The sequence below is a fragment of the Mustela nivalis genome (assembly GCF_964662115.1).
Source record: "Mustela nivalis genome assembly, chromosome: 18".
Classification (NCBI taxonomy): domain Eukaryota; kingdom Metazoa; phylum Chordata; class Mammalia; order Carnivora; family Mustelidae; genus Mustela; species Mustela nivalis.
In genome coordinates, this window is record NC_139037.1 from 16,339,354 (window position 1) to 16,365,284 (window position 25,931).

The 25,931-nt window shown below is 40.4% G+C and overlaps 1 protein-coding gene across 1 annotated transcript in view; it reads right to left on the reverse strand.

The window, feature by feature from the left end:
• Positions 1-2,155: 2,155 nt before the first annotated feature.
• Positions 2,156-25,931, reverse strand: part of SNTB2 (syntrophin beta 2) — a 115,692-nt gene continuing 91,916 nt past the window's right edge. Inside the window, exons 5-8 of the mRNA XM_082711732.1 lie at positions 21,424-21,620; positions 12,687-12,871; positions 5,747-9,891; positions 2,156-5,524 (exon numbers count right to left, since the gene is read on the reverse strand). Of these exons, the coding sequence (XP_082567858.1) occupies positions 9,799-9,891; positions 12,687-12,871; positions 21,424-21,620 (475 nt within the window). The 3' untranslated portion in view covers positions 2,156-5,524; positions 5,747-9,798. The remainder of the gene's footprint in view (positions 5,525-5,746; positions 9,892-12,686; positions 12,872-21,423; positions 21,621-25,931) is intronic.

Here is a 25,931-nt window from a genome sequence, read left to right on the forward strand (position 1 = left end):
CACACACAAGGAGACTGAGGAACCAAAAGGCCAAGCAAGGTGCTTCGCATTCCTGTGGACACTGGAATCAGGATCGTGGTGGGAGTGGTGGGACAGGGCTATGATGAGCCTGGGTGAGACAGGGAGACGCATACACATGGGACGAGTCATGGCTTCTCAACTTCCACCGTGAGCACTGTGCTTTCAGACGCCGTCGGAGCTGTGTGGCTGGCCTGGGGAGGCTTGTATTTGCTACTCTGTACCTGGCATCGGCGCTGTCCTTCCAGAGCTGGAAGACCCTGCAGTTAAGGAGCGCTGGGTTGTGATGGCTAGGGGTGCCATCACAGAGGACCACACACTCTGGGGGCGGGGGTTAAACAATAGAAATTGTCTCCATAGTTCTGGAGGCTGGAAGTCCAAGATCAAGGTATAGCAGGGTTGGTTTCTTCCGAGGCCTCTTTCCTTGCCTGACAGATGGGCATGCTTTTGCTGTATCCTCGGGGGGTCTTTTCTGGGTGCACATGCATCCCTTTTCTCTGCCCAACCTTCCCTCTTTTCTAAGGGCCCCAGTCAGATTGGCCAAGGGCCCACCCTAACGGCCTCATTTTAACTGAATTGCCTTTTCAAAGGTCCTATCTCCAAATACAGTCACCCTCTTGAGATGTGGGGGGTTGGGCTCAGCCTGTGAATTTGGTGGAGCACAATTCAGCACATAGCAAGGGCTGGGTGTGAGATCCACGGGTTGTGTTTACTTTCTCTTCGTTCTGCTTATTCAACTTTCTTGGGACTCCTGGAATAGCTTCTGTCTTCTGTGAGCCGGCAGTACTGACACCGGCCCTGCTAACAAAGCAAGCTTCCCAGAGGAAGCTCCCCGTCCTGGAGGGAAGTTCTGTGCCAAGCAGCCGCATCTGGTGGCAGGAAGTGGGCCTCCTCCCCGTCTCACTTGGCCACCCACTGCGGACTTTTTCCTGGGAGGACAGCTTGAAAACAGACTCCGAGAACCCCTCAGTTCTCCAGTGGTGTTGCCACTGCTGGCAGTTTAGGAGTCAGTGGAGGGAGGGAAGGGGAAATAAAGGCGTTAAATATGATTTGTGGGATGTCACATGGAGCATGTTCCGGCTTCGTAGATCCAAATCAGATCAAGAACTTCATATTCTGACTTTCTCACTAGAGCAGAAATCAGATTATCAGCTCCCACACATCTGAGCTCTCACACTTCAGGTAGAAAGTCACTGACTTGCAGATAAACGGTTTGGTTTGTTCCTTCCTGCGCCTCACTTTCCCAGGTGGGATTCGGCTGATGCTGGCAGGGCGACACGTGTTGTGAACCTGAGCTTGAACCGCTGAGTCAGCTCTGCTTAGTCAATACAACCTAGTAAAATCAGACTGGACAAACGCCAGCATTCTAGGGCTCCTGCCAAGGAGTGGGTTCTTAACAATATTGTTAAGGATCCCTTGAGTGGGGGCCAAGAGGAATGTGGAAGAAGAGCTACAAAAACTAAGTTCAGGTGAGTAACAGCTTGGAGAGGTAGGGCCAGGGCGAAATCTCATGCAGAGTGAGTGACTGACCGTGCAAATGAATGGAGCACTGATGATTCCTGATAGGATTGCTGAAAAACCATCTCCTCCCCTCTGTGCGACTCAGAGTGTAGTAAAGCTTAGAGGGATCCAATGATTAAGCTCCCGTCAGTCAGTGAAAGTCAGTGGTGGAACTAGAACCCAAGCTAGGTTTTTGAGTTTGGAGTTGCTCTACGTCTGCTTAAAGATGACACCAGCAGAATGAGGAAACATGACAACGGAATGCCACCTGTGGTACTGGACAGGCTCCTGTGCCGGAAGGAAAAAGGAGACTTTGCTGGGACGACTGGCACCACTCGAATGGGGTCTGTGGCTTGGGTGCTAGTGTCCGGCCACGCTGATTTGGTGGTGGGGGTAGGGCTGCAGGGGTTACGGCAACAATGACAATGCAGGAGAGTGTCGCTGTGTTTGGGAGGGACACCCTGAGGATGTAAGGGTGTCAGAGAAAGACAAGAGGGGATAACGGCACAAATGTAAAATGTTAACAACTGGGAAGTCTGGATGAAGAGGAGGGATGTAGAAGATCTTCGTACTGCTCTTGAAATCTTCCGGCAGGTTTGAAACCATTTTAATGTAAAAATAAAAGAAAAAAAACAAGTCTAAAAGCATTTTTTTTTATTTACAGTATAAAGGTTACAAACGTATATATGTATTTATATATATAATACCCTTAAGTTACAAATTTTCATTGTAATGTACAATGCTGTATGTTGATGTCCAACTCAAGGGAAAGTATTGTCTATGCATTTATATTTATAGAGTACACATAAAGCTTTTTTTTAATTCTTAAGAACACAAATACTGCCCTGTTTTATGCCCTAAGTTTTGATTTGGTAGTCTGGCAATACCAGAGGATTTGAGAACTGAATCTTAAACAACACTTAAAAAGAAGTCTTGTTTAAATATAGGCTTCTAAAAAGAAGGAAAAAACCAGAATATCATATACTTTTAATTTCTTGTAGAAGTATTATTCTAGTTTTCTAATAATACTTAATGAAAATGAAAGTTGTATGGAATAAAATACAAACTATGGGGGCATAATCAGAATTTGCACAGATTAGCCAAAATAGGTAGTGGTTTGCCATATTATCTTCTATAAGACCTTGGGTCTGGTACCAAAAAAGGAACAAATTCTTTGGGCACCAAGGTCTTATGCTGAACACATCCAACAGATTGTAAACGTAATACTGGAGTCTAATGCTGGAGAAAAAAAAAAATACAAAACTAAAACCAGTTCTTGTAATCAGGGTAGACTTGCTACAGGTATGAAGAATATCACTGAGACTGATGATTGTGCCAAACCCAAAACTTAACTGAAGTCATTTCCTCTCCCCCAAGTTTTAGTAATTCACAAAACAGGGGTGAAAAATACATGTGATACCCTCTAGAACAGGACTAAGATAGAAGGAAAGCACTTCTGCCAACGTAGGAGGAACAGACACTTCCACGACAATACCTATGTGCTGATTCCAATACCACAGAATCATTAGCACCTGATTGTCAAAGGGTAGGTTTAAATTAAAGGCCAACACACTGAAGGCAAGACCTACTTTGTGTGCACTAATCCGGGATGTGGAAAACAAAAGGAAAGGAGCCTATGTGACCATGTGCCCTGTGCCATTCCAATCACAGAGGACTGAAGTACTTTCTGGGTATGATGAAGGACACTGCCTTAAAAGCTGACCCCAGTAATAAATGGAAGGCAAGGTGGGTGGGAGGGGACTGTCACTCTATGAAAATTATGAAAAAATTCAACTAGCCTCTCTTATTTCCTTTAGGTGTCTTTTTTATTGAGTTTGAATGTCAGAGTGTTCTAGAGTAAGTGGAACTTTGCTAAGTTTAAAATATTTTCTTTTTGACACACCATTAGACAAATGTTCCTTTTACCATGTGTAAGAACTTTTAGCAAATGAGACGTTCAACGGGTGTATGTGTGGAAATGCATGCATCAGCACAATTTAGAAATGGGGGTAGATGAAATATACATTCAGCTTTGCTATTTATAGTTAAAAGAAGCATTTCTTTAAAAAGACTTGCTGTTGATCCACTTTGGGCAACAGAGCTTAAGTTTTGTTGTTGTTGTAATTTATTCCTAGGGATATTCTATACTGTTCTTCTCAAACTAAAGTCTAGTTTTTTAAAAAAGATTTTTAAGTAATCTCTACACCTAACATGGGGCTCAAACTTACAATCCCAAGATTGAGTTGCACATTCCACCAACTGAACCAGTCAGGCGCCCCGCTAAAGTCTAATTTTGCATTAAAAAAATTAAACTTAATAAAAAGACTGACCTACTTAAGTGTGCTTGGAGTTCTTTCATGTTGTCCTGGACCAGAGACGGAGCACGATTTCAAACCTTTTCCAGTCAGCCAGAGGAGCAGAACTGCAGAGGTACTTTTTGGTAAAAGTATGAAGTGGTTAATTACTTGACCACTGATTGATAGATGGCATGGTGTGACTGAGAAATAATGGATTATGTGCTACTTGAGGGCAGGAACTTTCTTTTGGACACTTCAGAGTACCTACTAAGTGCTTATTAGATGAAACGATACTTGAATTAATATGTCATTAATTAGCCTTGCAGTTTCAGAAATTCCTCCAGGCACCCAAAGAACCTTTTGGCTTTTCATAAGAGATTTCCATCACTTCGGAAGAGGTGACAGAGCATTCAGGTTCCAAAGGTATAATATGTGACTGGGATAAAGGGGGACTCTAAAACAAAGCATCTGGGTCAATAGCATAGTTAAGTAACAGCAGAACTGAGGAAGGTACTAGGAATCTACCAGGGTAGCTAATCTTACAGTATAATAAAGTACCATTTCTCTATTATAGCTTTTTTGGTTCAACCAATCTATTTTGGAGCAACTCAAAAATTACAGTTCAGATGGCAGATTTTTGTTGAATATAGTCAAATGTTCATTAGCGAGCAAGGACTCATCGGTAAATGGCATTACTTATGAATCACACCAAACGTAAATTCACTTTTAAAACTTAAGTCTGCAGTTACCTGGGTGGCTCAGTCATTAAGCGTCTGCCTTCGGCTCAGGTCATGATCCCAGCATCCTAGGATTGAGCCCCACATTGGGCTCCCTGCTCTGCAGGAAGCCTGCTTCTCCCTTTCCCACTTCCCCCTGCTTCTGTTCCCTCTCTTGCTGTCTCTGACAAATTAAAAAAAAAGTTCTTTAAAACTTAAGTCTGCTTTGGTTCAGTCACCTGAAGTGGGAAGAATAGAGGTGGCAAAAGATTAATCTCAAGTTTATCAGTTTTGAAACAAAAGAAGAAATCTTGTTAAAATATTTTGTTGAGCTAATATATAAAAACCACTCTTCCAGTGGAGAGTTTAGCTATTGTTAAAAAAAAAAAAAAAAAGACAACAGATATACAGGTGTGCTCTCTGAACCTATTTTTGGTACCTTATTTTAACTTGTATCACTGATCTGCCAGATCTACTTTTTTTTTTTTTTTTTTTTAGAGAAATGGTTTCAAATGTGCCATTAAGCAGTCTCTTTCTAGCATAAATTTCACTTATCATTACATGATAGGAGTAGCTCTATTGCTCAAAAACACATAATCTTGATATACAACATAATTATTTTATAATTGTCTGTCATCACACATTTATTGTCTAGATACCCAGCACAGGGAAGGAGAAAACTTTAAAAAAGGAGGGAGAGTAGAGACTGCTGCTGTTGGTTTTTAAAGACAGTATGTAGAAAGTAAAAAGAATTCTAGATTACCATGCAATCTTAAAAGAGAGAGCACAGTAGCAAATGGCAAATTCCTCTGCTTTCATCTTCAGGAGGGGAAAAAAAAAGCCACAATAACAATTTAAATTTAACTAAGATTTCCAAACTTAAGACAGGATATAATATAATACCACCTGGTCCATTACAGACCTGATAGAGATACACATACAAAAAGAGTGAATATGGTTATGGTCAAATTCAACTTAAACTTGAAGTTTAAGCTGAATTCCAAATTTAAGATTTTTTTTTTTAAGATTTTATTTATTTATTTGACAGAGAGAAATCACAAGTAGATGGAGAGGCAGGCAGAGAGAGAGAGAGAGAGAGAGAGGGAAGCAGGCTCCCTGCTGAGCAGAGAGCCTGATGCGGGACTCGATCCCAGGACCCTGAGATCATGACCTGAGCTGAAGGCAGTGGCTTAACCCACTGAGCCACCCAGGCGCCCTGAATTCCAAATTTAAAGAAGTCTCTTTTCCTTACATAGATAGTTGATCTGACCAGAGCAATTTGCTTTGAGACCGAAGAGGTCAGTCATTTTACTTCTTCATTAGCAATTGAAAAAATATGACCTTTGGCTTTCTAACCAGCCATTCATTCATGGCATCTACGGTGGATGGCAGCAACGTGGAAATGTATGCTGGATATTTGGATAGTTTCAATATTACATACAATCAATAGCTTATAACAAGTGAAAATAATAAGAACAAAGTTCAGCATAAGTGTCCAAGATAAGATACAAAAAAGCAGAGAAAGTGCTTAAGTCTACAGGTCTTCCCTGAAAGCTTCAAAAATGTTTAACTTTTAAGTAGGTAGGGTTTTAATAGAATTTGCATAGCAGCTTACAATAGAATTTGCATTAAAAATATGGAGATTCTTCCATGTTTTTGACAACATACAAATATATCCACATGCACATAAATTAAACAAGAAGACCTGGAGGTTCTCACAAAATTAAAAAAAAAAATCCATCATAACTTTTTCTCAAAAGTGGTCACACTTTTGTCCATCAAAATCATTTACAGTGAAAACTTTTTTCCGAGAGAAAAATGATCTTGTCCAGATTCCACACAGCTTAATTTTTTTTTTTAAAGAATAAATTTTGGTCTATTAGCTAAGTGCATTTAATCAGCTGAAAAAAGCTTTGTTACCATTCTGCTTAGGATGATAAATTAGGAAAACAAATAATCAGTGGCAACTTTTATCATTTGTTGGTTAGATTTTTCCACTTCTAAAAATGTAAGAAATAAATAATTCAATCTCTCCTGCCATCCAATAATGTTCCATAACAAAGTTTGTGAGCATACAGCTGATAAAAACGGGCACAATCAGACTTCACCGAGCCTAAAAAGTGCTAAAACATGGCTTTAAAATAGGTGAATGATATGTAAAGTAATTTTTGATTGTTTGTACATGTCCCAATATTTAATCTGAAACTGTCTACTAGGTAGGTGAGTTTACAGTTATAACTATCTAATAAATAGTGTATAAACATACATTAAAGTATTTCTTCATATAAAACATTAGATACTTATTTCTAGGTAAGGTTTGATAACTTCAGGAAAGGGCTTACCTTTTTCGGAAAAAGAGTAACTGAGCCTTTCTTTCTTTCTTTTTTTCTTTGGAGAGGAAAAGGGAAATTTTAGGAAATGAGGAGGAAGAATTTTCACACGCCAATTGGCTACTTGTAGACATCTGTGTGGAATATGGAGAAGATGTCAAAGCCCCAGGTCTGGGGGAACTGAGGGCACGGAAGCGGGTCCACTAGGATGACACTACTCTGCAGGTTCATTCCCATTCTACACACGGAAGCCCGCAACATTCTCAGCAACTTCCCTAATTCAAAATGAAAAAGAAATGACAAGTTAAGCTGTTCTAGAAAGGGTGTGAAATACCCCAAATGCCCATTTTTAGTTATCGTTTGAAAATAATTTGCCATATTTTGGCATCTTAATACAAAATACGTATTTATCAAGGCTGTCCTATTCATAAAAAGCACTTCATTTGTGGTTTGAAAACTCCATAAACACACTTAATTGAAGGACAAGCTGGTCACCCATGATTGGAAAGCTGTTGATGTTACACAGGCAGCTTAAGGGCTCTTGCTCTCGGGGGTGCTAGTGGTCAAAGGAAATCTCCCACACATTTTCATTTCACATTAAGACTCAAAATATTTAAAAAACCTTATGGACCTTGGTGTTAAATATGATGGTTCAAGCTTGAACAAAATGAGTCAGAATGGCTCACACACTTTACCTTCTCCTGCTCACATGTTCATTACACCCTTTTTAGAGAACTTTTTCATATAACTGATGAGTACAGGGGCTTGTAAGTTTCCCCTGAAAATATTCTCAGTGGCTTATTAGCCTTTCACACTAACCAAGAAAACCTCAACCAAATGGCTTTGCTGCAAAGTCTGTGACTGCACTGTGCAACTTTTCAGGTTAATAATGCTCTCACTGCGAAGAATGTCTAAGCTCCCTTATCTGAGGGTATTATGTGTTGAAATTCTGCTTCCAGAAATCATAGCTGGACCTTCAAGATATTGCTTTTCTTCCCTTGCAAATTTACTAAAGATGGAACTAAACATAGGTCTATGAATCCTTAAAACATAAAAAAGTTCTTGAAAGGCATATTCTAGTCTAGATTCCAATTTCCAGTTTTAAGTGGATCAAATCATTTATTTTTGGAACGGTAGCCAGGGGAAGAACTGTAATCTCTCCCCAGCCTCTGCATGTGGTTGATCTCATTGTACAAGGGGAAGAAAGATTGACTTATGGGCAGAAGAAACACAATGGAGTTACAATGTCTAACTCAAACTCTCTGCTCATGAGTCTGCTCTTCCAAATGTCCCACGTAGGTCAGTCCACACTCACACCAAATAGCTCATGTTTTGCATTTATGGTTGTGGGGTTTTTCCTCCCCTGTTTGGAGTGTTACCCTCCTATACTCCCTGAAGTGCTCACCTCCTCTTATGACACTCCTAATAGATCTAGTAAGTGAGAAGTATCCCTAGACTTTTCCTCCGAGAATACCGAGAACATCTGAGTCAATATCACCTTTTCTTTTAGATCTGGGGACTGTAGTAATCTTGTCATTATATATAGCTATTATATTAAATGTTTTCAGATATATACCTCCTTCATAATTAGGAAAAACAAGCTGAGTGTGATTCTTTAATACCACAATCTTACTGCTACTAAATAATGATGACGTCTGGCAATGCTTAGGAAAACCCAGGTAGCTGTTCTGTGGCCTCATCACCCTGCCCACCAGAGAATGCATCATTAAGCCAACAGTGAGTCTTGAATTAGCAGCTGCCTGTCCATGCCACTCTGCTGCCACAAAGGGAGAGGACCAGGGCCAGGAACCAGCATGGGCTCACAAAGCCCAATGCAATTTCACATGATGTTTGTGCTAAAGAGATGGCTTTATAGAGCCTACTCTTTAAAGAAGTGGGCTCTCCAAGATTTATCTTCCTCAGTGAGATCTACCCACTAGAAAAGATACTCCTAAGGAAACCCATCTCAAAGACTATTCCTCAAAACCAAGATGGATGATCTCCCTGGAATGGCAGTGATAATCCAGTTATTCAAACAGTGACTAATGAAGCTCCACTAACCCTAACCAAAGGCACATTTGGTAAGAATAAAAAAATGGCTTAGGCTAAAATGAGGATTTTCTTTTAAAAGAAATCTTATCGCCTGGCTCCTACCAAAGATAAGTCAGAAAAACCTAAAACAAGCAAACCTCTTCTTTCAAATCAGTGGTTTCCTACTTGGTCACCATTAGAAAGGGAGTGGAAGGCAAGGCAAATCAAATTTCACAAGTTCTAAGTCCTAAAGTTAGCACTTCTGAGTGGCAAAGCTTGTGATGCGGTGGGAAAGTGGTGACCAGAGTGGGAGGCAGGAGAGCCAGGACAGATGGGAGAACGCTTTGGTGTGCAATTCAAGGACTTCCTGGGGTGGAAGGATGAAGTGACAGTAAGCTCCAATAGCACGTAGGACCTATCCGGAATGGCCCAAAGCACAAGCGGCTGTCAACTAGCACCTGGGAAAAGATGGTTGAACTAAGCAAGATGTCGAGGCTTGAAATAAATCCTACAAGAAGAAGAAAATGAAAACAACTCTTGGATATTTGATTACGTCCAAAAAAACAAACAAAATAAAACTAAACAAAAACCCACAATGAGCCATCCTTTTTCAGAGGGGAAATAAATCTAGTGACTTAGAAACCACATTAGGAAACGAGGCAATAAATCAACAGCTTCAGTTTGGAGCTTATTAGAATCCTAGAATTTCTGGCCAAGGTAGCTTGTGAAAGGCAGGCTCTTCTTTAAACACAGTTACTGTTCAGCAGTGATCTGCAGGTCCTTGTCAAGGCACTGTGCTGGAGGAGAGAGCAAAGAGCTTTCTTTTTGTGCTTTTTTTTTTTTTTTTTTTTTTGAGGTGGAAATACTTCTTGTGACATTCAAGACTCTTTTCTGATTTTCTGCTGCTCATACGAGCAGTCCCATGCGAGTGACTTTGGCTGACAAGAACGTGTGCAACACAAATACGATCGGCTTCGGACAAGAGTGCAGGTCCACGGTCTGTGGAGAAAGCACACGAATGATCACTACCACACACAGAAGCTTTCATAAACCGACACAAAACGAACAAATTTGGATGTGTTGTTCTACTTTTTAGAAAGAATTTGGATTAAGAAAGTTTAGGGGCTCCTAGGTGGCTCGGTTGGTTGAGCGTCTGCCTTAGGCTTAGGTGATGATCCTTGAGCCCCGCATCAGGTTCCCTGCTCAGTGCGGGGCGGAGGGGGGGTCTGCTTCTCCTTCTCCCCCTCCCCTAACCATGCTCTCTGTCTCTCTCAAATAAATAAATAAAATCTTAAAAAAAAAAAAAAAGGTGCCAGATTTATGGAAACATCTCTCAGGAACTTAAAGCCACAAATGAAAAGTATACTCTAAAGTAAGGTCACTCCAGGTAGTAATGAAACACTAGTGTGAACTTCCACATCACAGTTAGGAGACAAGTGGTGGGGAGCTGGAATCCACCATGCCTGGCAGGAAGAACCAAACAGAAGAAGATGGAAAACAAAGAAAAATATGCTATATGGAGATCATTAATTAGGATTATATTCCCAGGGGAATCAGAGTGAATGCAGCTGAATGTGACTATGGATAGGTATGATTTTTGATATCCCTCACAGGTTTGTGGGTAGGAATGCAACTCTTGAGGCTAGTTAGGAGGGCTAGTCATAGATTCCTAAGCTTAGGCCTCTATCTGGACAGCTGACACCAGGTGAACAAGGAGACCTGCATCGGGCTGTGAGTCAAGCCAGTCCTCAGCACTGATGCACAACCAGGAATAGGGCATAGTTAACTATGCCTTTTAAAGAAAAATACAACTTTATTCAAAATATAAATTACAGAGCATGAATTTCACCATTAAACTTTGTATACATTAAATATAAGGCAGGGAGTAAAACTATATAGCCAGGAATAATCTAATACCTAGCTTGCTAAATGACAACTGCTATGAATAACTAGTTAATTTAACATAAGTTAATTTAATAGAAGCATTTAACTCTATTTAATGTTTGAGGCTTTAAAAAAATATATATATATACATATTTTTATTTCCCAGCAAGATCAAATATACCAGAAATACAGATACAATGCTGAAATCCAAATGATTTTAAAGTGCTTATTGGTTTCTTGAGGCCCTTAAAACAGCCCTGACCTAATCAAAGACCCTTGGATGGGAAGTCAGTGATTTGATGTTTTAGACTATACTTCCCTCTGGCCTTCTGAGGGATGTTTCCCACTTCTTCTTCTTCTTTTTTTTTTTTTAATTTAAATTAAATTAATTAACATACAGTGTATTATTAGTTTCAGAGTTAGACTCATCAGTCTTATATAATACCCAGTGCTCATCACATCACGTGCTCCCCTCAATATCCATCACCCCATCCCTCCTAGCCCCCTCCTCTCCAGCACCCTCAGTTTGTTTTCCATGATTAAGAGTCTCTTATTTTTTTTTTTTTTAAGATTTCATTTATTTACTTGACAGAGAGATTGATATCACAAGCAGGCAGAGAGGCAAGCAGAGGGAGAGGGGGAAGCAGGTTCCCTACTGAGCAGAGAGCCCAATCAGGACTCAATCCCAGGACCCCGAGATCATGACCCCAGCAGAAGGCAGAGGCCCAACCCATGAACCACCCAGGCACCCCAAGAGTTTCTTATGGTTTGTCTCCCCCTCTGACTTCGTTTTATCTTATTTTTCCCTCCCTTCCCCCATGATCCTCCTCTTTGTTTCTTCATATATAATTCTCTTCCTCTGATTGACTTATTTCGCTTGGCATAATACCCTCTAGTTTCATCCACGTCCTTGAAAATGGCTGCTTCGAGCTTTTGAAAAGCCCTGGTCCATGGTCCAATCATAGTCTCCTAAAGGTTCATCATTTAAAATAAGATTTCTAGACATGATTTCTTATTTGGAAGTTATTTTCTCTACGATCTCTTTCAGTAATAAAATGTCAAGATTCTGTTTTGCAAATTTCCATCTATGTTAAGTGTTAACAGACATAATATTTCATGTATAAGACTTGAACTTGGGGCACCTGGGTGGCTCAGTGGATTAAAGCCTCTGCCTTTGGCTCAGGTCATGATCCCAGGGTCCTGGGATGGAGCCCTGCATCGCGCTCCCTGTTCCTCCTCTCCCTCTCTCAGCCTGCCTCTCCCCCTACTTGAGATCTCTATCAAATAAATAAATAAAATCTTTTTTAAAATGATAAGACAGAAAAGGCATTATTTTACTCCTTTATCATAATTTGTGATTTCTGAAGTAAACTTTACACACTTCTATGGTTCCCTAAGGGAAATCATAAATTCCTGCTGATCTTTCCTTTAAAAGACAAGGAGCTCTTAAAAAAAAAATGATGGTTGTGTGGAGATACCTCTGTATCTTTTTTCTCATCAGCAGAATTTCTGTAGCAACCAAGTCATTCTATTACTTTTAACTCATCTCAACCAACTACTAATAATAGCAATGGATAGAATTTATTTATTAAAGTTTACCATCTTTTGTATTTTATAGCTCATATTTGATAAAAGCCTATTTCTTAAAAGGGCTATCCATTTTTCCCTTCTACCATTCAAACAAAACTTTTTAAAAAGGAATGATTTCCTGAAGTAGGGGAAAGAAACACACACACACACACACATACACAGGCCCCAAACCCAAACCCAATACATCCTGAAAACTAAAGAACAATTTCCTGACTCCAAATGGATGATATGTCCACACTTTTCTATACAAAAGGTAAAACACAATGAGAAAGAAAGAAAATACCTATTGGAGAAAACATGGTTTTCAGAAACACTCTTACCAGTTCTCCTTCAGGACCACCAAAATCCAGATACAGATTTCTAATGCCATCATCAGCAGACATTTTCAGCCTCTCAAAGGGGTAGCGGTACAATATGCTGCTGGAACCTCCATTCTCCTTGGAGATAGTGAACCCATTTTCATAGTGGACAGTGAATCTTACTTCTTGGCCATTTATCGTGCAGCCTATTGAAGACATGCAAAAACTATCATTAATAAAGTTAGCACTTCAGTTTTCAAATGGAAAAGGATTCTTCTGACTTCAACAAAGGAAAAAGAATCCTTTCTTGAGAATGTGTGATATCTAACTTATTTGGAACGACCTCAAGTAAGTTTTGTTCTGGTTGCTTGGGTCAATATCTAGACTGAGATGAGAAAGAGATGACCATAACTCTCCATGACATCTGATCTGATTCAGTTTGACTCAGTGAGTATCAATTAAACACTTGTGCTGGCAGTAGGCTGTGCATGGTACTAGAGAAGTGAGAGGCATGGTGCCCGCTCTCGAGAACTTTCTAAATGAATAGGCATAAATGTGAAATTCCTAATCGTGCTGGGTAGAATGTACAGAACACGACTAAACACTAGACTGAACGAGTCCAAAGTCAAGGAATAGTTTTCCTGGAGGAGAAGGTACTTCAGAGAGGCCCTAAAGAATAGGTCTAACTGGATGGGCAGTGAATAGAGCAAGGTTTCAAATGGGCAAGAAGAAAGAACATCCAAAGGAGAGAAGGCAGAAATGCCTTTTAGGGGCAGTCACAGGGTTTGGTTGGTATTTGGGAAGAGGATAAAGATAATGTTTATTATCAAAGGTAAGAGTCATAGTTAGCAAAAGTCATACTGTCAGTCTGATCAAAGATAAAATTCAAAGGATTGATCTGAATCGATAGGAAAAAAACCCCTTTGATCATTAAGACTGACACATGCCTTTTCTCAAGACTGGTGAAGTTTCCATTTCACTAACATCCGAGCACAGTTTTGCTGTTAGTACAGGGGCTGCAAGTGCAAGGCCCTCTGAGACCTGGGAATTCACACAATCCTTTGAGAGATGTACTTCACATCACCTAAAGGATCAGAGTCTCGCTATGCTTGGTCACAAAAAGTACTTTCTAAACAAGCAAGTCCTCCTATCCAGACCCATCAGTGTATTTTTTCACTGCCCTTGCACTGAATTAGTTAAAATAGCTCTGTGTTTAAGTAATAAGAAAAAAGAACAATAGACAAATATTGGCAGTGTCCCTTCTCAGCACTACTCAAAGAAGAGAACTTCGGCCCAAAGACTGAATTTTCATTATCCTCAGACAAAAACCCTGGGTGGGGGGGAACATGGATAAAACTACCTACCTGTAGAAAGAAATACAATGCAATAATCTCAGAATAAATGGCTAAGGGTTTGGAGGAAGAACAGATAGATCCTAATCAGGGCAACTAGGATACAGTTTTCAAGGGAATTTTATTCTATTAACATCCCTGAAGCTATAGTGCAGTCAAGGGTAGTGAGATTTGTTTGAGGAGAAGAGGGGATCAGTTCTAGTCTAGAAAAGAGAAGCTTAAAGAACAAGGATTTGCTCGAGTTCTGGAAGCACTGGCTAGAGAAGGTGGGTGAGTATTTCTGCCAGCAGGTGTGTCATTACTGGGGCAAGATCAGGTGATGCAGCTAGCAAAGGCAAGCCATTAACCCCCTAAGAGCCTGCCATAAACCAAGTTGCCCAAAGATCTTGTTTAGGATTATTTCCTCCTAGGAGGGAAGAAAAGCAAAGCAAATGTAGTAGCTGTGTGTGTTACTTAAGAAAAAACAAGGGCCCCTAGGTGGCTCCATTGGTTAAGCATCCGCCTTCAGCTCAGGTCATGATCTCAGGGTTCCTGGATCAGGTCCCATGTTGGGCTCCCTGCTCAGTGGGGAGTCTGCTTCTCCCTCCCGCTCTACCTCTCCCTCAAATTGTGCTCTCGCTCTCTCTCTGGAAGAAAAGAAAAGAATCAAACAGAATACTGTTTCTGATTATCTCAACCTTGAAGGGAAAAAATAAAGGTGACACTGAATATGTCTGGGTTTAGATGTGAGTTTGTTTTCACTTAAAACTGCTAATTAATACCAGATAATTCTGAACGTATGAATTGACCATAGCAATGTTGTATCTATAAGTCCTAGTTCAATGGTTTCTCCCCAAATGGTAAGTATATATAGTTAAAGCAATGGTGACTAAGTACCTGGTACCTCTCATGCTCAGAGGGTGTCAGGAGTAGTGCAATGAAGAGCAAAAAGTCTCTGACTGGGGCGCCTGGGTGGCTCAGTGGGTTAAGCCGCTGCCTTCGGCTCGGGTCATGATCTCAGAGTCCTGGGATCGAGCCCCGCATCGGGCTCTCTGCTCAGCGGGGGGCCTGCTTCCTCCTCTCTCTCTGCCTGCCTCTCTGCCTGCTTGTGATCTCTGTCAAATAAATAAATAAAATCTTAAAAAAAAAAAAAGTCTCTGACTGTGATTTAACGCGCACACGCGTGTGTGTATGTGTGTGTGTGTGTGTGTGTGTGTGTGTGTGTACGGCAGCCAGCTGTGATAAGTGGCCCAATTCTGATGGGATAGGATCTGGGACTTATTAGTGAAGCTCTGGGTTACTCCAGGTGGCTTATTATAACCACCCTGATGTCCTGATTCAACTAAAATCCTTTTGCGGACTATAAATCCACTATGTACCTCAATTTATAGGTAAGTCAGTAAAAAATGCAATGTGCTGATTTTGCTTAACAGGGCCATTATCAGAAATATAAAAAGACATCAACAGCATTCAAGGACAATCACAGAACATCAAATACTGAAGTTTAAAAGACAGAAAAAAAAAACTACAGTTTTTGCAGTAATCAAGGGAGGAAGATAAACATTCAGCACCCAGCAGTGGGGGCTTTGTGTTCCTTTTGGAGGGTACGATGTGGGTTGATAGTGTTCAGAGATCAAGTTAGGGGAAGGAACTTCATGGGCCTGGACCCAGAATAATCAGCAAACATACATGAAGTTCAGCGGAGTTGTGAATTATATATTAGTTTGTTTGCTCATTAAATCATTTATTCTTATTTTTTTAATTCTCTGCTCTCACAGGGCAGCAGGGATGACAGTTGGGTCCTTACAAACAATCTACACTGTAGAAATCACTGTTTTGTTTTGTTTGTAAGATTTATTTATTTTAGAGACAGAGAGAGAGGGAGAGCAGGGTGAGGGGCAGAGGGAGAGGGAGACAAACAATCCCGAGCAGACTCCCCGCGCTGAGTGTGAAGCCCAACATGGGGTTCAGTCTCAAGAGCCCAAGATCATGACCTGGGCTGAAATCAAGAAGCAAATGCTCAACCGACTGAGCCACCCAGGCGCCCCACGAAACCATTGTTTTGAACACTTTTTATGTGCCAGACACATAAGTTACATGTTATATTATGTGTTAGGTCCTGGGAGATACAGAGTTAAACAAAAGATGCTTCCTATTCAGACAAGTGAGAGAGAAAGAAAAGGAAATACGGATACAGAAAAATGAACTACATCCTATACTAGGGAATTGGACAAGACACTATATTGGAGGATAGAGGAGAGGGGAATAGTCTAATTCTGGGTAATCTTTTTTTAAAGAAGATTTTACTTATTTATTTGACAAGCAGAGATCACAAGTAGGCGAAAAGGCAGGCAGGGGAGGGGGAAGCAGGCTCCCCATGGAGCCCAATGCGGGGCTCAATCCCAGGACCCCGAGATCATGACCTGAACTGAAGGCAGAGGCTTAACCCACTGAGCCACCAAGGTGGCCCAATTCTGGGTAACCTTAAAAGGCTTAATTAGAGGTGCTAATTCTCTGGGGTTTAAGTAACAATAACAAACATAACAATGGCCACTTTGCTGAGTGTATACTATACAGCAGAATTAGTAAATCATGACATTTCAACTTGTCTAAAAATCTAATAAACTTTCAGCATCTTTGGGAAAATTTTATTACCAAGTAATATGTAAAACAGACACCCTCATCTCTTCTCTAAGTTCATTTCATCTGTGAGACTTAATTCATAACCAACCCACCACCTGGAATAGGGGTCAAGGACAAGGTGGTGACCAGGGATGGGGTGAGAGGCAGCGGGTGGGGGAAGAGTGAGAACGCTTATGTGCGCGCCAACCACCTAAAACCCAGAAATCTCTAGTTTACCACATGTACTCTCATCCAAGCTCAATCATTCTGAACAAAGTTCTCTGAGGAGAATCTCCCTGTATCATTAATAGTCTGCATTAGAATATTCTCTGACTTCATGTTTAAGGTTCAATTATTATACTCAAGTATTTTTTTTTTCTCCTTTTGAGAGAGACTGAGAATCTTAAGCAGACTCTAGCATGGAACCCATCATGGGGCTCGATTTCACAACCCTGAGATCATGACCTGAGCTGAACTCATAGGGAGTCAGACACTCAGGGTACCTGGGGCTCAGTCAATTAAGTGTCTGCCTATGGCTCAGGGTCCTGGGATCGAGCCCTGTGTTGGGCTCCCTGCTCAGAAAGAAGTCTTCTTCTCCCTTTCCCTCTGCCCCTCCTCCCAACTCATGCACACTCTCTCTTTCTCTCTCAAATAAATAAAATCTTTAAAAAAAAAAGTCAGATTAGCAACCGATGGAGGACCCAGGAGCCCCTCAACATTTCTCTTTAAACTGGATCTCCTGCATTAATATTTTTAGATGTTCAAATCTCTCATTATCAGAAGAAATGCCATTACTCAATCCTCAGCTTCCCTTTTTCTCTCTCTTTATTTAAAGATTTTATTTATTTATTTGACACAGAGAGAGAAACAGCGAGAGAGGGAACAAGCAGAGGGAGTTGGGGAGGGAGAAGCACGCTTCCTGCTGAGCAGGGGGCCCACGATACAGGGTTCGATCCCAGGACCCTGTGACCATGACATGAGCCGAAGGCAGATGCTTAACGACTGAGCCACCCAGGCACCCCCCTCTCTCTTTTTTTTTTTTTAAAAGATTTTATTTATTTGTCAGAGAGAGCGAGCGAGAGCGAGCATAGGCAGACAGAGTGGAAGGCTAGTCAGACGGAGAAGCAGGCTCCCTGTGGAGCAAGGAGTCCGATATGGGACTCGATCCCAGGACGCTGGGATCATGACCTGAGCCGAAGGCAGCTGCTTAACCAACTGAGCCACCCAGGCGTCCCAACCCCCCCTCTCTTTTTAAAAAGATTTTATTTTTAAGTACTCTCTACATGCAACATGCAGCTTGAACTTACAACCCCAAGATCAGGAGTTAATCTCTACCAACTGAGCTCTACTGACTGAAGCAGCCAGGAGCCCCGCTTTCTTTTCTTAAAAGGAGTGTCTTTAGTCAGTTTATCTGTGTTTCACTGTGTTTCACTTTCCATTCAATCCTCAGTCCTTTTCAGTCTGCCAAAGCCATCATACCACTGAGTATCTTTTCTGAAGGGCACCAATAATTATCTCCATGTTGCTGAATCCAACCAGCTTCCTTAGCTCTTGTCTTGATACTTGTAAGTACTCACTGTCAGCTGTCTACCCAGTTTCTATTTCTCCATTCTTCCTTTACAGCCAAACCCCATTTTTTTAAAAGATTTTTTTTTATTTGTTTGACAGACCGAAATCACAAGTAGGCAGAGAGGCAGGCAGAGAGAGAAAGGAGGAAGCAGGCTCCTTGATGAGCAGAGAGCCCGATGTGGAGCTCAATCCCAGGACCCCAAGATCATGACCTGAGCTGAAGGCAGAAGCTTTGACCCACTGATCTACCCAGGCACCCCCCAAACCCTATTTTTATTCAAATTTCTACACTTTTTCCTCATGTGTTACAAAGAAGGGTCATCTCAATTTCAAGGGTAGATAGTGGCTGAGCCAATCCGAGCACAGCTTTCCTCTGGTAACTGTTGTTGGTCCAAAGTATACACATGAACCAAATTGGCTCAATCAGATTGGAAAGAAATACAATTGGGAAGGAAAGACCACCCCTCACCTTCTATCCTTTTTTTTTTTTTTTTAAGCTTTTATTTATTGGGGCGCCTAGGTGGCTCAGTCATTAAGTGTCTGCCTTTGGCTCAGGTCGTGATCTCAGGGTCCTGGGTTCAGGTCCCGCATTGGGCTCCCTGCTTGGCGGGAAGCCTGCTTCTCCTTCTCCATTCCCTCTTCTTGTGTTCCCTCTCTCGCTGTGTTTTTCTCTGACAGATAAATAAAATCTTTTCTTTAAAAGATTATCTGTCAGAGAGAGAGAGCACAAGCAAGGAGAGTGGCAGGCAGAGGGCGAAGCAGGCTCCCAGCTGAGCAGGGAGCCCAACTCGGGGCTCGATTCCAGGACCCCGAGGATCATGACCTGAGCGGAAGGCAGATGCTTAACCAACTGACCCACCAGGTATCCCCTCACCTTTTATTCTTACTCTTTCTTCTATGTAGATAATACATTTCTTTAATGTTTAATCTAGTTTTAGAGGGGATTTTCTGTTAATTTCAGCCTAAACCATCCTGATACATTTAGCCCTACTGGCTGCTCCTTTCCTTCTTCTATGGTTTGCATGAAGCTAATGGTCCCCACCAGCCTTAGTTTTCCTTTGCGTGCTCTGACTACTATCTCACAGTCTGCTAAGTTGGGGAGACACTGGCTTTTTCAAACTATGGGATACTGCTGAGTACAATGATACATGTTAAAGATAACTTTCCAAGCAGCTTTCCAGTAGTAAAAAAATTTAATAAAGCCAAGAGGAAAAAAGGCTCATTAATAAATTTATTGTTATATCAAGATAATTGCTGGTAAATACATCCCATGGTTTCTACTTTGTGTCTTTTTATTTTATTTTTTAATTTTTCTTTATTTTGCATCTTTTTTAAATGAGAGACTACTGGAGATTAGCAGTGTATCCTGAAGGACAACTATCCTAACATCAATGAAATGCTGTGCTGCCAACCACTCTATAGTGAAAATGGGTGGGAAACACACAGATGAAAAAGTGTGGATATGGTGGCTTTAGGTGAAATCCAAGGAGGGGGTCTTACTAGTCACTGGTGTCACTACTTGAATCATCACTGTGGTTGTAAGGAAAATATCAACCAATTACTAATGAGTTGAAGAATTATGTCATTTTGACAACATTTAAAAAATTCTCCCTCTGCCAATGTTAGAAGATGACCCATGGAAATGTTACCTATGCAGTTCTAAAGCCATGGAGATCTCTCACTTTCCAAAAGCAATGGAAAGAAAGATAAATTACAAGACATTCTTCCCTTTAAACATTTTCTCTTTTTATAAAATTCTATAAAACTGTTTATAAAATAAAATACATAGAAAACAGGAGCAAAATTAAGTAAACTGTATTGGAACCAAGATAATCAAATTAATGTTACCTGGATGGTTCCGTCGATTAAGCATTTGCCTTTGGCTTAGGTCATAATCCCGGGGTCCCAGGATAGAGCCCCGCAACAGGCTCCCGGCTCAGTGGGGAGTCCGCTTCTCCCTCTGACCCTCCCCCCTTTCACGTTCTCTCTCTCTATCTCTCTCAAATAAATAAAATATTTTTAAAAAGATAAAATTAATTCAAACCATATTAGAAACTCTATATCTTCATTTTGACTATTCTTTGTTCTTGTTAAAATGGAAAACAATCTGGAAATACCTACACGTGTACATACATATATATACACAAAGGAAGCCATAAGGACTAGCCACAAGAGGGCGCTTCAACAATGAAAAGACACCACCAGGCTTCTCTCCTTTAGATGCTTATTTCAAAATTTGAAGACAAACTCCTACACAAAATTCCTTATTTTTCTGTAGCCATAAGCCTTGTTATATGCCCATATCTTAGACTAAATCTTCTGAACAGAAGTTTAGTGCATCTAGTACTTAGTAAATCAGTCCTTACGCTATCATATACAGATTAAAACAATGAACACCAAAACTGTCACGTTGTACAAAGGGTGTTATAAAGGAGCCATATATAAGGTTTAGGGAAACTTTATTACTGAAACAGAAAAACCAGGTTTCTTCCATCAAGATCATTTTATGCTGCCATATTTTAGAATATTTTTGAGTAATGGTTTTTACTTTATTTTTTTTTTAAGATTTTGTTTTAAAGATTTTATTTATTCATTTGACAGAGAGACAGAGAACATAAGCAAGGGGAGTGGCAGACAGAGGGAGAGGGAGAAGCAAACTCCCTGCTGAGCAAGGTCCTGATGCGGGACATGATCCCAGAACCCTGGGATCATGACCTGAGTGGAAGGCAGATGCTCAACCCAGGTGCCCCTTTTAATTAAGATTTATTTATTCATTTGATAGAGAGAGAGAGAGCACGAGTTGGAGGGGCAGAGGGAGAAGGAGAAGGAAAGGGAGAATCCCACGTAGGCTCCACACCCAGTGCAGAGCCCAAAGTGGGGCTCAATCTCTGGACCCTGAGATCATGACCTGAGCTGAAATTAAGAGTTGGGACACTCAACCAACTGAGCCTCCCAGACGTCTCTGGTTTTTACTTTATTTTTTATTTTATTTTATTTACTTATTTGACAGACAGAGATCACAAGTAGAGGCAGGCAGAGAGAGAGGGGGAAGCAGGCTCCCTGCTGAGCAGAGAGCCCAATGTGGGGCTCGATTCCAGGACCCTGGGATCATGACCTGAGCTAAAGGCAGAGGCTTTAACCCACTGAGCCACCCAGGCACCCCCTGGTTTTTACTTTAAACAAAGTATAACATTTCCATGTAATTACTATTTGAAATGGTGTGTCAGGATCTATACCTAGTGAGACTTCCTTAAGTAGCTCAGCAGCAGCATGGCAACCCTGAACAAGTATCCTGGTCCAGGTCGACAGATCCCGATGTGTCTCCACCCTGAAGAGATGCATCTCAATGCCCTGCCGAGAGCCTGTTCTGGTAGCAAACGTGAGGTCAGATCCAAGTGAGGGTGATCGACATCCGGAGCCAGAATGAACCAACCTAGGACCACAAAGAGGGCAAAGATCAAAAGTAATTAATACAGTGGTATAAGAAAATGTCAGCAATTTATGCTGGTAAATAGGCAGAAAGTTATAAAAGCTACCTGCAGTTCTGGAAAAGTATATTTCAAAACAATACTATAGCCTTTGAAGTATATACCATTCTTTTGTCCCATAAAATGACCCCTCAAGTCATAGGCAGAACACTGGGCTGGATGAGCTAAGGCCCAATATTCCATTCCTTTTTATGCTCTGAAAAGGCTGCACAGGTCAAAGAAAGGTTCAGTTTTGACTAGGACGTGTTAAGCCCCCACATACAAACAGCCTCCCCTCTTATCAACATCGCTCACTAGATGGTACTTTTTTTTTCCTACCAAGAATGAACCTACACTGACATATCATAATCACCCAAAGTCTATAGTTGACTTTAGGGGTCACTCTTGGTGTTGTGAATTCTATAGGTCTGGACAAATGTGTAACAACATATATCCGTCATTATAATATACACAGTATTTGCCCTAAAAGTTCTCTTTGCTCTGCTTATTCATCCCCTCCCCCTCCTCCTGTCAGCCATTTATCTGTATACCTTTTACTTCCTTTTCTTAACTTACTGCATTAGCAAGAATTGCTTGTAGGATGTTAAAAAGGAATGGCAAGAGGGGACAGGACATCCTTGCCTTGTTCCTGATTGTAATGGGAAAACTGTGTTTCTCATTATTAAGCATATTAGCTAGAGATTTTTTGTAGACAGTTTTTATCAAGTTGAGAATATTCCCTTCTATTCCTAGTTTACTTTTCTTTTTTAAAAATCAGAAACCGGTATTGAATTTTGTCAAATGACTTTCCTGCATCTCTTGATAGATTCATATGATTTTTCCTGTTTAGCTTCCTTTTTTTTTTTTTTTTTAAGATTCTATTTATTTGACGGACAGAGATCACAAGTAGGCAGAGAGGCAGGTGGGGGTAGGGGGGGAAGTAGGCTCCCTGCTGAGCAGAGAGCCCAAAATGGGGCTCGATCCCAAGACCCTGGGATCAGTGTCTAAGCTGAATGCAAAGACTTTAACCCACTGAGCTACCCAGGCACCCCTCTTGTTTAGCTTCTTGATGGGATGGATGACATTAATTGATTTTAGAATACTGAACCAGCCTTACATATCTGGGATAAATCCCACTCGGTCATGATATATAATTCTTTTTATACTTTTTTGGATTTGATTTGCTAATACTTGTTGAGGACTTTTGCATTTATATTCATGAGAGATATTGGTCTACATTTTCTTATAAGGTCTTCGTCTGGTGTTGGTATTAGGGTAATGCTAGCCTCACAGAATGAGAAAGTATTCCCACTGCTTCTGTCCTCTGAAAGAGATTATAGGGAATTTCTTCCTTAAATGTTTGATAGAATTCACCAATGAACCCATCAGGCCTGGTGTTTTCTTTTGGAAGACCTTACACTTTCCACAAAAATTAATTCAAAAGGGATCGTAGACCTCAATGTAAAATGTAAAAGTATAAACTTGCAGAAGATATATATTTTTTAAAGATTTTATTTATTTATTTGACAGAGATCACAAGTAGGCAGAGAGGCAGGCAGAGAGAGAGAGAGAGAGAGGGAAGCAGGCTTCCTGCGGAGCAGGGAGCCCAATGCGGGGCTCAATCCCAGGACCCTGAGATCATGACCCGAGCCGAAGGCAGCAGCCCAAACCACTGAGCCACCCAGGCGCCCCTTGCAGAAGATATTTTAAGAGAAAACCTAGGTAATCTAAAAAGATACAACACAAAAAGTGTGATCCATGAAAAAAAATTGGTAAGTTTTAAGTTAAAAACTTCTGCTTTTTGAAAGACACTGTTAAATGAATGAAAAGACAAGCCACGGAGTAGGAGAAAATATATGAAAAGCACATATCTGATAAAGGACTAATATCTAAAATATACAAAGAACTCTTAAAACTCAACAATAAAGAAACAAAAACCCAGTTAAAAAATGGGGAAAAGACTCATTTCTTAGTATATAGCCAAAAGAACTGAAATTAGATTATTGAGATATTTTACATCTATGTTCATTGCAGCATTATCCACAATAGCCAAGAGGTGAAAGCAACTTAAATGTCCACTGACAGAATGAATAACTGAAGAAAAAGTGGTATATACATACAATAAATTATTACTCAGTCTTAAAAAGAAGAAAATCGGGGCGCCTGGGTGGCTCAGTGGGTTAAAGCCTCTGCCTTTGGCTCAGGTCATGATCTCAGGGTCCTGGGATCGAGCCCCATATTTGGCTCTCTGCTCAGCGGGGAGCCTGCTTCCCCCTTTATCTCTGCCTGCCTCTCTTCCTACTTGTGATCTCTCTGTGTCAAATAAATAAATAAAATCTTAAAAAAAAAAAAAAAGAAAGAAAATCCTGTCATACACACCAACACACATGAACCTTGTCGACATTATACTAAGTGAAATAAACCAGTCACAAAAAGACAAACACTGTCTGACTCTACTAATATTAGGTACCTATAGACCAACTCTTAGAAACAGAAAGTAGAATGGAGAGTTGAAGGCAGTAAGTCAGAATGGCAACTATGAACCTCAGGGTTTCGATGAAATGCTTACATGAATACTTCATCTAACTCTTGGTTGATTGGAGAAGGGACCATTATTTCTGATAAATGTTGTACCTGGGGATTTTGCAAGTCCAGTCTGTTCTAAAAGTTTTTATTTTTAGCCTGTACAAATCATGATAAGAATGAGACATAACTGGGGTGTCTGTCAGTAGACATGCAACTCAACCTCAGGGACGTGAGTTCAAGCCCCGTGTTGGGTGGAAAGATTACTTAAAAACTAAAACTTTTTTTCTTTTTTAAGATTTTATTTATTTATTTGACAGAGAGTGAGCAAGAAAGAGAGCACAAGCAGGGAGAGTTGCAAGCAGATGGAAAGGAAGAAGCAGGCTCTCTACTGAGCAAGGAGCCCAATGTGAGTAGTTCAGTTGGCTAAGTGTCTGACACTTGATTTCAGCTCAGGTCATGATCTCAGGGTGATGAGATGGGGTCCCACTTTGGGCTCCATGTTGGGCATGAAGCCTGCTTAAGATTCTCTCTCTCCCTATGCCCCTCCCCATTCAAGAAAAAAAAAATCAATGTATTGATTGTATATAGTAGGAGCGAACAATCTATAAAGGAAATTAAGAAAAAAAATCCATTTATAATAGATCAAAATGAAAAATACTTAGGAATAAATTTAGCGAAAGAAGTATAAAACTTATACTCATAAAACTCTAAAACATTCCTGAAAGAATTTAGAGACCTAAGTAAGTAGATACCTTTGATCATGGACCAGAAGACTATATTTTTAAGATGGCAATATTCCCTAAATTGATCTACAGATTCAAAGCAATCTCTATGAAATTTCATCTTTTTTTTTTATTTTCCAGAAATCAACAAGCTAATCCTAACATCCATATGAAAATGCAAGGAACTTGTAATCACCAAAATAATTTTGAAAAAGAACAAAATTGGAGGATTCACTCTTCTGATTTCAAAACTTACTACCAAGGTATTAAATTGACAGTCCAGAAAAAAAAAACAACACCCTAGTTATGATCAACTGATTTTTGCCAAGAGACTTCAATGGAGAAAGAACAGTCTATTTAACAAATGGTACTGTGATAACTGAATATTCCCAAGCAAAAGAATGATGTGATGTTTGACCACTATTTCACACTACAGAAAAACTGACCCTATATGGATAAAAGAATGAGTCTGAGAGCTAAAGCTACAAAACTTTTAGAAAAGCTCACAGAAGTAAATTTTTGTGACTTTGGATTAGGGAAAGCCTTCTTAGATGTGACACAAAAATGCAAGAGAAGACTGATAAATTGGACTTCATCAAAATTAGAAATTTTTGTGCTTCCAATGACACTGTCAAGAAAGTGAAAAGACAACTCACAGAAAAGGAACTATATTCGCGAATCGTATATTTGATAAGGTATTTGCCTACAGAATATATAAAGAATTCTTACAACTCAATAATTAAAAGGCGACCCAATTAGAGAATCAAGGATTTAAATAGATACTGCTCCAAAGAAGTATACAAATGGCCTATAAGTACATGAAAAGATGCTCAACATCATTAGCTATTAGGGAAATACAACTTAAAACCATGAGGGTATGGAAAAAATGGAAAACTCATACCCTGCTGGTAAGAATTTCAAATGATGTCGTACCTGTACTAAACAGCCTGGTACTTTCTAAAAAACGGTTAAATATAGAGCTCCATATGACCCAGCAATTCTGTTCCTAGCTATATATGCCCCCAAACC